General features: G+C 31.2%; 1 protein-coding gene across 1 annotated transcript in view; it reads right to left on the minus strand.

Moving 5' to 3' along the window:
- Positions 1-14194, minus strand: part of LOC142317846 (dynein regulatory complex protein 10-like) — a 28697-nt gene that overhangs the window by 1130 nt on the left and 13373 nt on the right. The window contains exons 2-4 of the mRNA XM_075354395.1: positions 10883-11056; positions 8618-8883; positions 714-863 (exon numbers count right to left, since the gene is read on the minus strand). Of these exons, the coding sequence (XP_075210510.1) occupies positions 714-863; positions 8618-8883; positions 10883-11056 (590 nt within the window). The remainder of the gene's footprint in view (positions 1-713; positions 864-8617; positions 8884-10882; positions 11057-14194) is intronic.

Genomic DNA, 14194 nt, shown 5'->3' on the forward strand with positions numbered 1-14194 from the left:
TATAATTTTATCTTAAAATTTTGAGTTGTGTGACAACAATTCAACCCATAACTTTTGCTGATCTAAAAGGATTCATCTCTTATAAAACAATACAATTCTGTATTGCATTACAGCCAAAAGACATTTTCCTCAAGGTTTATAGTGAAAACTTGTTTTCAATTTTTTTAAGCATTCTAACTGGGAGTGAAAGGGTTATAAGTGTTCTTGAAAGAGATTAAAAAAGGGCACACAACATACATAAGAGTTTCAAACAGTGCAGCCTATTGAATGTAAAGAAAAGTGTGTAAAGTTATGTAATTTTTTCATAACTTTAAGAGCTAATTTCACAAGAGAAAAAAGAATATAGTTATGTATTGTTTTTTAACTTTGATAATCCATTTATTAAAATTTATTGAGAAACCAGTAAGCTATGAGGAGACACAGGTAAACTACTACTCCATGAAATTGTTAATTAAAATGATGAATTTTTTTTTGTGCAGAATAAAGTTGTGATTTGCATTAATGAAATATTTGTGAAATCAAGAAGCTTAATCATTTTCAACAAATATGAGTATTACAGCTTATAATCTGTACTAAAGCTAATGTATTTATTGGTAATTAAATTAGCAATGAAATTCTATTTATGCCTAGATCACAACCTCATGGCTTTTTTTTGGAAACTTTTGTAAATGGCTTCCACCACTTTATTTTATGGTTAAAAAACTTAAATTTACCTTCTTACTCTTAATTCTTTTTCTTTAGCTAGCCTTTCTTTTTGAATGTTTTCAAGAGCTATTTTCTGATTATTTATTTCTTCAATGAGAGATGCTTGATTTACTTCACTACTTTCCCAATCACTTATCATTTGTGCTTCAGATTCCTTCCTAAAATTATTGAAAAAAATTCATTATCAAACAAATTACTGTTATAAATTTGAATAATAAGTTTTTTAATTTATTCTTAGTTATTGAAATATACATTCTCGATTTATTTAAATAAATGTAATAAAAATTAGTGGTTTACAACAGATTTTTCTATACTGATCAAGACATCAAAATAACTTTGGTAAAATGAATTAATTTTAACTTACGGTAACCAAATTATAAATATATATGTATATGTGTGTGTGCGTGCATGTTCAATTGCATAAAATACATTCATTACTTGAATGTATTTGATTATTACTTAGTAAGCTAACTAAATAAAATTTATACTTAAAGGGAGGTTATTTCAAAATGAATCAAAGCAAATTTATATTTATTGGCTACAAATTTTTGTGGGTTCTACAATACTGAGTAGCCAGTAATTTAAAACTTATAATTGGTTTTATCTAAACAAATAATACTTTAAATCAAAATAATTGTTATGCAAAGTGAACATTATTATAGTAGTAAAATAATTTTCATCGTTACATGTTAGTAGATTGCACTAAAAATTCCTTACACATCGCCTGCTGGCTGCATAACAATGGCAACAACAATGGCAATGCTGGCTGTGTAATAGTATTACAAAAAATAAACTTTCATTTCAAATTTTATATTGATAAGAAGACTTATCTTTCTTAAGTTAAATGTGTAATTTTTTTTGTGAAGTGGATTTTCAGCAATTTATTTTGTCACCATTTGCCTCAGGATATCCAAAACCAAGGACCATTATTGTGCAGTTTGATTTTTATAATTTAGGTTCATTTTTATTGGCTTAAGTTAAAACAAATTTTATGTGAAAAGACAAATTTTTTTTTTTTAATTTATTATTTTTCTCCCAAAAAGCAGTACCATAACAGCTTTCTGCACCAGTGCAGCCCTTGTGTGATATAATATGTTTGTTGAATATATGCAAAGTTATGTAAATGAACTAATTAACAATAAAGAAGGATATATTTGTTATTAGGTATTTACATTTTTAGATATTAGACTACATTTTTAGGAAGTTATAACAAGTTTGGATTAATTGCATGTCACTGTACATCAAAATGCTTCCAATCACATGTATGATAGCCTTCATCAGATTAATACTGCTTTGTTCTTTATTTTTACTGACAAAGGCTACCATAATTTCTATTAATTTAGGTAAAGAAAAGCAAAGCTTTTTGTTACTAATTGCCAGGAAAACTTTAATCCTATTATACACTGTATATTGGCAAAATGATAATCCAGATATGATGAGACTATACTTGGATCCAGTAAATTTAGGTAAAGTCCAGACTTTACCTAAATGTCTGGACTTTTCATTTATTGTTACAGTATCAAACTTTTAATTTCAGTGGTTTCTTTATTGAACTAGAATTAAATTTAGTGAAATATTTATGAGGATTTCTCTAAAGTGAAGACCACTGAGAAATTTATCTCCTTAAGGTTGGCAAACCTGTGTCATTCATGGCCATGCTAGTATGTACTCTCTAACCCTCTAGGTTGGTCTAGTGGTGAACGCATCTTCCCAGATCAACTAATTTGGAAGTTTGAACTTTTATATGGATTTGAATACTAGATCGTGGATACTGGTGTTCTTTGGTGGTTGGGTTTCAATTAACCACACATCTCAAGAATGGTCAAACTGAGACTGTACAAGACTACATACACTTCATTTACATTCATACATATCATCCTCTTAAGTAATACCTGAACAGTAATTCCAGGAGGCTAAACAGAAAAAGAAAGAAAAGTAAGAAGTAATGTACTCTCTGTTCATTTTAAGAAGCAAATTACACAAACACAATGTAGATGACAGAGTGCTGTGGAACAGTATGCCTAAAAAAAATATTACATACTAAACTTACAATTTTTTGTAATTCCTCACAAAATTTTATACTCACTTTATACTTAATTTAATTTATTTTTAAATTCTAATTCTAATTACTATAATAATTTATTTAATTATAATTATTTATTTAATTTACTTTATACTTAATTTTATACTAAATGTATAACTTTTTAATCCCTCACAAAATTTTTAATATAATAAAACCTACGAAAACAATAATATCCCAAACAATAACTACCATAATTATTAAAAATAATTTAATAGGTAAAATAAATAACTTGAGCAAAATATTATCACTTCGAAATGTTAAGAAAATTGCTTGCCTTATTCTCTGTCAGTGTCTGACAAACACTGGATTCCCTCCACTATATCCGATTCTTCATCTCTCCCAGAAATTGGCTATGACGACGAACCATATCTAACATTAATTATTAGTTCATCAACCACAACATCGAGAAAATTATCTAAGTCCTACATCTTCTTTTCTTCTTCTGTGATATGGTTCATGCACAGTTTCCACTTATCAGTTGATACCTCGTTTATCCCTTTTTCAAGCAGGATTTTAACGTCTTTCATTTTAAATGTATTATTATTTCAGGCAACATAGCCTTTTACTTGGCTCCACTAATGCAATCGAGTTAAGGTTAAAGTGATAAGAGGGGAGGGCTTTAACACCATATGACCTTTTGTCTCAGCCAAATCATCGATTAAAAATTTATTAAATTTGTCAGGATTGTGTTTTACCCGTTCAAGGAGTTCTGCTTTTAAACTGTTTTCTCAAAAGTGGATATTTTTTTATTGCAGCTAAAAAAGCAATTTCTTGTTTCCTCCTTGAACTGTTTGGAATATTTTCTAGCTTTACAGTATGGTACTACTCTATGGTACACTATGGAGCATTGTTCATTACAACAATACAATTTTCGGGTAATACCGACAATACTTTTTCAAACCACTTCCTAAAAATATCTCCGTTCATGTCATCGTGGTAGTCTCCAGAATTTTTCGATTCAAAAATGAGTAATCCCCCCTCTAAAAAACCATTTTCATTGCCAAAATGTACCACAATTAATCCTCTTCCTTTATTTTCTGGAAGTTGCAAGCCCCTGTTCAATACTGACCGAAATGCTGTTTTTATCGACTGTCTTAACAGTCGAAAAAAATGTGTTAAAATGCTGTTTTAACTGACATACCAAATTTTAAGTTGGTATTTCATTTCTAAAATAGACATTATGTACAGTCGATCTAATTGACTGAATTTAATAAAATTTTTGTCAAATTCATCCCATTTTCCTAGCACAGATTTTTCTATTTTTAATAGGAGTTTCTACATATCCGTTCACTACTAACTGATAACCAGTTCATTCAGAAGTAAATTTCACAACCTCCTTTTTAACCAACGTAGGATTTTTCTCCAGCAGTAATAATCGCACAGTATAACCGATATAACTGATATTTTTGATGTCTTTTCCAGGTTTTTTCATTCTAGCGGGCGCAATAAAAAAAACCGATTTTGATAAAACTTTGTAAGGACGTGTAAACGGAATAGAGTGAGATTCCCATCGATTTTCGAGCGAATCGGTTGACTGGAACTAGAATTATAGGCAAAAATTGATATTTTTGATGTCTTTTCCAGGTTTTTTCTTTCTAGCGGGCGCAATATATGACCGATTTTGATAAAACTTTGTAAGGACGTGTAAACCAAAAAGAGTGATATTCCTATCGATTTTCGAGCGAATCGGTTGACTGGAACTAGATATATAGGTAAAAAACTGATATTTTTGATGTTTTTTCCAGGATTTTTCTTTCTAGCGGGCGCAATATTTAACCGATTTTGATAAAACGTTGTAAGGACGTGTAAACCGAATAGAGCGAGATTCCTATCGATTTTCGAGCGAATCGGTTGACTGGAACTAGAATAATAGGCAAAAAACTGATATTTTTGATGTCTTTTCCACGTTTTTTCTTTCTAGCGGGCGGAATATTTGACCGATATTCATAAAACATTGTAAGGACGTGTAAACCGAATAGAGTGAGATTCCTATCGAGTTTTGAGCGAATCGGTTGACTGCAACTAGAATTATAGGCAAAAAATTGATATTTTTGATGTCTTTTCCAGGTTTTTTCTTTCTAGCGCGCGCAATATATGGCCGATTTTGATAAAACTTTGTAAGGACGTGCAAACCGAATAGAGTGAGATTTCTATCGATTTTCGAGCGAATCGGTTGACTGGAACTAGAATAATAGGCAAAAAACTGATATTTTTGATGTCTTTTCCACGTTTTTTCTTTCTAGCGGGCGGAATATTTGACCGATATTCATAAAACATTGTAAGGACGTGTAAACCGAATGGAGTGAGATTCCTATCGAGTTTTGAGCGAATCGGTTGACTGCAACTAGAATTATAGGCAAAAAATTGATATTTTTGATGTCTTTTCCAGGTTTTTTCTTTCTAGCGCGCGCAATATATGGCCGATTTTGATAAAACTTTGTAAGGACGTGCAAACCGAATAGAGTGAGATTTCTATCGATTTTCGAGCGAATCGGTTGACTGGAACTAGATATATAGGTAAAAAACTGATATTTTTGATGTTTTTCCAGGATTTTTCTTTCTAGCGGGCGCAATATTTGACCGATTTTGATAAAACTTTGTAAGGACGTGTAAATCGAATAGAGTGAGATTCCTATCGATGTTTGAGCGAATTGCTGGACTGGAACTAGAATAATAGGCAAAAAACTGATATTTTTGATGTCTTTTCCACGTTTTTTCTTTCTAGCGGGCGGAATATTAGACCGATATTCATAAAACATTGTAAGGACGTGTAAACCGAATGGAGTGAGATTCCTATCGAGTTTTGAGCGAATCGGTTGACTGCAACTAGAATTATAGGCAAAAAATTGATATTTTTGATGTCTTTTCCAGGTTTTTTCTATCTAGCGCGCGCAATATATGGCCGATTTTGATAAAACTTTGTAAGGACGTGCAAACCGAATAGAGTGAGATTTCTATCGATTTTCGAGCGAATCGGTTGACTGGAACTAGATATATAGGTAAAAAACTGATATTTTTGATGTTTTTCCAGGATTTTTCTTTCTAGCGGGCGCAATATTTGACCGATTTTGATAAAACTTTGTAAGGACGTGTAAATCGAATAGAGTGAGATTCCTATCGATTTTCGAGCGAATCGGTTGACTGGAACTAATATTATATGCAAAAAACTGATATTTTTGATGCCTTGTCCAGGTTTATTCTTTTTTAGCGGGCGTAATATTTGATCGATTCTGAAAAAACTTTGTAAATACGTGTAAACCGAATAGTGTGACCTTCCTATCGATTTTCGTGCAAATCGGTTGACTTGAACAAATATTATAAGGAAAAAACTGATATTTTTGATGCATCTTCCAGGTTTTTTTTTTCTAGCGGGCGCAATATTTGACCGATTTTGATAAAACTTTGGAAGGACGTGTAAACCGAATAGAGTGATTTTCCTATCGATTTTCGAGCGAATCGGTTGACTGGAACTAATATTATAAGGAAAAAACTGATATTTTTGATGCCTCTTCCAGGTTTTTTCTTTCTAGCGGGCGCAATATTTGACTGATTTTGATAAAACTTTGTAAGGACGTGTAAACCGAATAGAGTGAGATTCCTATCGATTTTCGAGCGAATCGGTTGACTGGAACTAATATTATAGGCAAAAAACTGATATTTTTGATGCCATTTCTAGGTTTTTTCTTTCTAGCGGGCGGAATAATTAACCGATTTTGATAAAACTTTGTAAGGACTTGTAAACCGAATAGAGTGAGATTTCTATCGATTTTCGAGCGAATCGGTTGACTGGAACTAGAATAATAGGCAAAAAACTGATATTTTTGATGTCTTTTCCACGTTTTTTCTTTCTAGCGGGCGGAATATTTGACCGATATTCATAAAACATTGTAAGGACGTGTAAACCGAATGGAGTGAGATTCCTATCGAGTTTTGAGCGAATCGGTTGACTGCAACTAGAATTATAGGCAAAAAATTGATATTTTTGATGTCTTTTCCAGGTTTTTTCTTTCTAGCGCGCGCAATATATGGCCGATTTTGATAAAACTTTGTAAGGACGTGCAAACCGAATAGAGTGAGATTTCTATCGATTTTCGAGCGAATCGGTTGACTGGAACTAGATATATAGGTAAAAAACTGATATTTTTGATGTTTTTCCAGGATTTTTCTTTCTAGCGGGCGCAATATTTGACCGATTTTGATAAAACTTTGTAAGGACCTGTAAACCGAATAGAGTGCAAGTCCAACTTGCTGTTTGTTTATTTCTCTATTATATCTGTTCATTCTCCTAAGAATGAACAGATTAGACACTGCATTGTATCTGTACGTTGTAGCGTTGTAGTATCTTTGATTATGTGTGAGTTATTACGTTATAAAAAATGAATAGGAAAGTCAATCTTGCTGCCGACTGTGAAATACGTGGAGTCGTACGTTTTTTATACTATAAAACCTGAAGCCAGTTGAAATTTGTAGGCAGTTGATTGCGGTGTACGGCGATAATGTAATGAATGAAAGTAACGCCCGAAAATGGTGGGAAAGGTTAGAAATAACAGAATTAATGTGCATGATGAAGAACGTTTTGGGTGGCCCTCGATAATCACAGAGACTTGCGAAACGCGTCTATGATGAAATCAGAAACGATCATCGCTCCAGTATTTCCGACCTGGATCTTCTTTTTCCTGATGTTTCAAGAGCTGTTACTGGTCGCATTGTTCATGATCGTTTAGGCTTCAGAAAAGTTTTATGCACGTTGGGTGCCATACGTCTTAACGGAGCGTCACAAAAAAATCCGAATGGAATATGCTTTCGAATTTTTGATGCGCTACCCAGAAAAAGGTGATGAATTCCTTAATTCAATTGTTACCGACGATGAAATATGGATTTCGTATTACACGCCAGAGAGAAAACGGCAGTTGAGTGGCGTCATCCTCTACTACCAACCAGACCTACAAAAGTCAAACCATAGCCATTTGGACGCAAACTGATGGCCACAGTCTTTTGGGATCGGTTTGGCACACTGCTGATTGAGTTCATGCTACGTGGAACAACTATAAATGCAGAAGTCTACTGCGAAAATCTACGTGAGTTATGGTGCGCCATTCAAAGTCAGCGACGTGGGCGGCTGACCGACGGCGTCGTTCTGCTGTACGGTAATGCACTCCACATGATGCGGGTCCGACACGTGATTTACCAAGACCATTTGGATGGCAAATTTACGTTCACCACCATATAGTCCGAACTTGGCTCCTTCTGATTACTATTTGTTTGGGTAATTGAAAGAATTTTTGAGCGGTAAGCGATTCGCGGGTGACGACGAACTTAAAAATGCTGTTAATCACTAGCTAAATTGACTAGGACCAGACGAATACGAAAAAGGTATATTGAAGCTGGTTTTCGCTACGACAAATGTCTTAATTCATGTGGCGATTATATAGAAAAGTAGTATAAGGTATGTAGTTTAAGAGAAATAAAAAATATTTTTAAAGTTTTCAGAATAAATTTTTATACGATGAAACGGTCTTTACTTTAGAGATAAACTCTCACATAATTTATTTAATCTTATCCTTAATTATTATGTACTTTACAGCAGTAGAAAACTTATGAAATAGTAAATTAATATATTTTACAAAATACACTATATACTCTGTAATGTCACACCATAAATAAAAGGAATTACTTTTATATTTTGAATTTTTTCCCTCAAATATGTTACAAATTTCATGCAAGTGGCCTGGATCAGTGTGAATAACTAGAATTACAGACAACCAAAGATTAGATTAACAAATTTATTCTATATACACTTACATTTTTTCTTCTATTCTCTTTAAAAACTTTTGTCTAATGTTTGTAATTTGAGAACTGTAAATTGTAGCTACACTCTGTCTTTCTTGGAATAAACTTTTCTGGTGAGATTCTAATGCATTAATTTTATTTTGTAATGCCGCTATTTTATTATCCATTGCTACATTTTCTTCAAACAACTGTTTTAAATTTTGTAAGTGGTTTTTCTCCATATCTGGTGTTCTTTCAATCTTTTCTTTCATATAATTGTGTAGATCTTCCAAACTGATGATAAACGTACGTGCTGCTTGTGATATCTGAAATTTATTATAATTGTTTTCAATTTCTTAATTTATTTTATACTTAAAAATTTTTTAAATATCTTTTTAATGTGTTAAAGAAGTGTAACCGAAAAAGTAATCTTTCTCAATTTGTTTTTTTTAATATTTCAATATTTTTTTTAATAGTTCTGAAATTTTATAATTCTCTCAAATTAAAAACAACTTTGATTTCAAAAAGTAAATAGTTGGCAAAGAATTGCAAAACTTTATCAGCACTGGAATTAAATTAATATAACAAATACATTTTAAATAAAAATGATAAATATCATTATTACTACTATTTAGCTTTTATGAATGGAAAAGCCAAGCAGATTTAGTGCCATAAAGTGAGTAATTTTATTAAATAAAATTAAAAAAATATAAGTGTTATTAATAAATATAAGTTATTAATGATTATAATCTTTATTTTTATTAAAAATAATGAAAATAATATTTTTATTGGTTTAGCTAACTGGGTAAAGAACGAACACAGATTTGACCAACAATTATGAAAAATGATCAAAATATTTAGTAAACAATTTTGGATCTGATTTGACCCCCTTCATCATATGACATTTTTACCTTAAAAATTATGCAGTATTAAAGGTACAGTTGAGAAAAAAATTAAAATTCTTAGTAAAAACCTTTAAGTTCCAGTTGACCCCTTGACCAAACTACAGTTTTTCTCATCAAATTGTACTTTCTTTTTTTTCCTGTTTAGCCTCCGGTAATTACCTTTCAGATAATACTTCAGAGGATGACTGAGGATGATATGTACAAGTGTAAATGATGTGTAGTCTTGTACAGTCTCAGTTCAACCATTCCTGAGATGTGTGGTTAATTGAAACCCAATCACTAAAGAACAGCAGTATCCACGATCTAGTACTCAAATCCCTGTAAAAATAACTGACTTTACTAGGATTTCAACACTGGAACTCTTGACTTCCAAATCAGCTGATTTGAGAAGACGTGTTCACCTCTAGACCAACCTGGTGGGTAATCAAATTGTACTGCATTTAAAATACAATTCCTTAAAACATTTGGTTCTCAATTGACTCTTGCCCTAGCTCAATAGCTATTTTTATATAACATTTTTAATTTCAACTATTACTTAAAGAAAAAAAAAACATTTAAGTATCAGAAAATACAATAAATGTTTAAAATTCTTCAATTCGGACCATGGAATCCCCTGTTTACAATAATACTAAGTACAGTTGGATTTTCAATCTTGAAAATTAAATTTTAAAAAAAATTAATATTTTAAGTAAGGGTCTCCATTCAGCCTCCCTATACTATCTCTGCTGCTTTTTTAATATTTTCCAAAATTTAATGCCATCAATTTCTCAAATATAGAAATTTGATCCAGTTTGGAAATAAAATATTAATGAAGACATAAATCTTCCAGGAATATATTTACATCTTTTAGTAATTGCTGTAACTTTTTTGTGTTTCTTAAAATAAGGTAGAGCATTTTTGAAAACTGATACCCAAAAATTTGGTTTATTGCTGTATTTCCTCAAAGTATAGCTTGCTGCTGTACCAGCAATAGAGGTACAGCTGGGAAGGTAAGAACTGAAAAAAAATTAGTTCTCTTTACTTACTGTTTTTAAGGTGATTTAATTTGTTTCATTAATTCTTTAAAATATTTCTAGCAACGTGAAAAATGTCAAACTATGATTAAATTGATATGAAACTGTAAAATTATTTATTTATTTAATTCTAACAATTACTGACTGATACTCAGTTACAATTGCCATACCATTTTTAGAGATGAATTTTTTAATGTATAAAGAATAATAGTAATATAATTTTGTTTATAAGTTATAATTATTTTCTTTACTTTAGACTAAACGTTTAACTTACATTGTGTGATAAAATATATTAAATAGTGAGTGAAATAGTTTATTTTACTTACTTCAAACTGTAAACAAAAATCGGAAACGGCTTTATTTTTTTTCAAAATTTGTGTAGCCATACTCATTTCTAAATCTCGTACTGGATAACCATCAATCATAGGAGTAATAATTGTTTGATTCTCAGATTCAATAGCAGGAAGTACCTCTGGCGCTAAATATTTATGACAGATATTATATAAATCGAGGTAATCATGTATTTCCATCATACCTCTTAATTTTTGCCAGCATTCTTTATTTAACGCTTGTAAACCAAGCTATAACAGTTTTTATATAAATAACACAAAAAGTATTAATTTTTTTTTTTAATTTGAGATTTAAATATTTTTAAATTAAGATACTACATGGGTGCAGATATCAATTTATGTGAAAATGAGCCAGGCAACTTGGACCATAAACCACAGGAAAATAAATTGTCACCATAATTATCCAAGCAGGTTTGCCACCAGACATAAAAAGGATGCAGATTTGGACAGATTTAAAATAAAGTTAAGATTTAAATTATTGATTGGCTAAGAAAAAAAAAATTATAATTTAATTAATTAAGTTCTAACAGATTGATACAAGAAAAAGAAAAAAAAATGATGAGTCTGAATTTGTTATGAGTGGTTTCATTTGTTATTGCATGCTGGCTTGAAGTATATACAATAAGTCTTGTGTTTGTTAATTTTACTGGTATTTTGTATTTAAGGAGTGTTTTATGTTTGTCTTAAGTTTATATTGTATCTAACTTTCCTTATTCTTTTTTTAATTTGTGAACTATTTTCTGTAAGTTTTTCTTCGTGCATGTTATTGTGTTTTTTGTTTTAGCTGTTTTGCTTCCATTTTTAGTTATTTTGTATAGAAGTAAGCCAGTTAAAATGCTTTAATTTCTATTCATGGGTACCAAGTATTTTATAGGGTTAATTTCTATTGTGTTATTTTCAGGTGTCATGAGCATGTTGAATAGTCTGTATTGTAGCTTAGTTTTTGCGATTGTGAGCAAATCTATTTACTCATTGTGACTGTATTTAACTATAAAATTGTAAAAATAAATCTGAAACTTTTGAAAAATTAAGATTAGTAACTGTTATATCTGTAATTAAATATGCTCACGCATTTTTGAATTGTAAAACAATATTTATTAATGAGAATGTAATTAGTAACTGAAAGATAATGAATAATGAATTAATTGAACGCAATAATAATGTAAGAACTATCCATCACTCCAATCCTATATTCGATAGCTGGCTTAGATCAATATCTCGAATGTTGGGATACAACAGCAGCCAAATTAAAAAAAGAATCTATTTCATTCTTATGAAAGTATAAGGACTTTATTTGATTCTATTACTGTAACAAAATATAACTTGCTTAACAAAATAGTCAGTTAAGACAGAACTTTGCAATTTAAGACAGAAGTCATAGCTTAGAAAAAGAAGAAGCTGAATTAAATATAAGAATTAAGTGGGCTTGCAATATAAGATATGAATATAAAAAAAATATTTAAGTTGTAAGAACGTTGTCTTTGACATAGAGATTACATCCCCCAAGTACTCTCTGTGTCACACATGGTAACCTTTAAAAAGCTTAAGTGTCCAGAGAAGATAAATTCTGTGGATAACAGACTGTTCATTTGTCTGTTTATCCCGACTACTTTATGCTGATTCAGACACACAGCATCACATTTTACGTGGAAGCACATCTATGTATGTGGTGACCCATTACATCCTGATGACCTGTGCAGGGACCCACCTGTCTGTGTCAATTATCACGAACACCATTCTGCAAAATCTAGAAATCATCTGACCTACAAACAAGGGTAGCTGTACAAGAGGTCAACACTCTACAGAAAGTCAGCTACTTTGAAGCCAGGAAAATTATGCGTGGCAGAATGCCAAAGACTGAGTCATATGCATAGGTTGCTGCTGCTTCCATTAAACCAGAGCATGTGGTTTCTGAATTGGCAGCAGCTCCAGCATGCATGGTCAAACTAAGAGTATGCTTCCAAATCTAAAAATTCTGTCCAACCCATCAATGAGCCATCAACCAGTCACAAGAATAGCAATGGGGTTAACACAGAGAAGAAGCCCAAAGCTAAATCAATCCAGGCTAAAGTCAAAATTGAGAAAATGCCCATTCAGGCAACAGCAAGGCCAGAAATTAAGCTACTACAAAAAGAGGACTTTGAATGTTCAACAATGGAGTTTCTGAAGATATGGAGGCCTTTAAATCAAAAGACAGGTACTTCAGCCTCCCCACTCAATGAACGCCCCACTAAAGTGTGTAGTTCATTGAGCCTTGACTCTGATGCACTGCTGACCAAACAATCAGAGCTGGTATCATCTGATGCCACATCCTGTGTAATTTACTGAACAGGATCAGAAGACTCCGAGGCCTCAGATACCTTGGAATTTGACATCAAGGTCTTCAGATAGGTGGAAAAAAAGAAGAAAGAAAGGATGGTCTAAGGGTAAACCTAGGTGATAGATTCTTAGAATACAGTTATTATATGTTTTTTTGATGAACTTTTAATGGAAAACGTACTTTTTAATTTTTGTTTGACATTTAAAGTTGTTTTAACATTTTTGATATAAGTGATTTGTATGATTTTAAATGGCAAGGACTCTTTACATCCTTGTCATATTGTGTTTTAAGAGTTTTTAATGTGTGTGTCTTTTAATTTTTATAGAACAGTGAAGTTGTTTTGAGAATTTTGACAACATTTCATAAGATATGGTTTCAGTATTTTATTTACATCCTGTCATCTTGTGTTATTGTGGGGTTTCAATACAACCTGTCAAGTCTATTTTTTAGATGATCACTGTACACAAGACTAGTCTTGTGAGGGAAAGTTTTTTTTTTTATGTGGAAAGGGGCTAATGATCACAGTAATTGATATCCCTAAAAATAAAAATTAGAACTAGAATTATCAGCACATTATATTTGAGGTAAACTATTAACTTGCTAGTGCTATAATGTATAAACAGATTATCAAGTAATGTAGCAGGAGAAATGTTTAACAGCCATTTACAAAGAATGACATTCCACAATTAAATACGCATTTCGTATCAAATAAAACCAAAAACAAATATAAAACAAACACATGGACTGCAGACATACACTTTAGACTACAATGAATTATTTTTTGTTTTGTTTTATTTTATAAATATAATTTTTTCATAGTGTTTCATGTAAGTGTGAAGTATTAATTTCTTTTGTTTTTTATTTCTCATTAATTCCTTAATATGTACTATTGATTGTTTACAATCAAAATGCACATCTAGTTATAGATAATCTTTTTTATACATATCTGGGATATCCCATTAACTTTCTTTTTTTTATTTGTACTTTTTTAGTAACATCTTTTATGTATATTTCTTTTTCTTTTTATCCCTTTCTTTGAAATTATAACT

This window comes from Lycorma delicatula, chromosome 1 (genome assembly GCF_047948215.1).
Source record: "Lycorma delicatula isolate Av1 chromosome 1, ASM4794821v1, whole genome shotgun sequence".
NCBI lineage: Eukaryota > Metazoa > Arthropoda > Insecta > Hemiptera > Fulgoridae > Lycorma > Lycorma delicatula.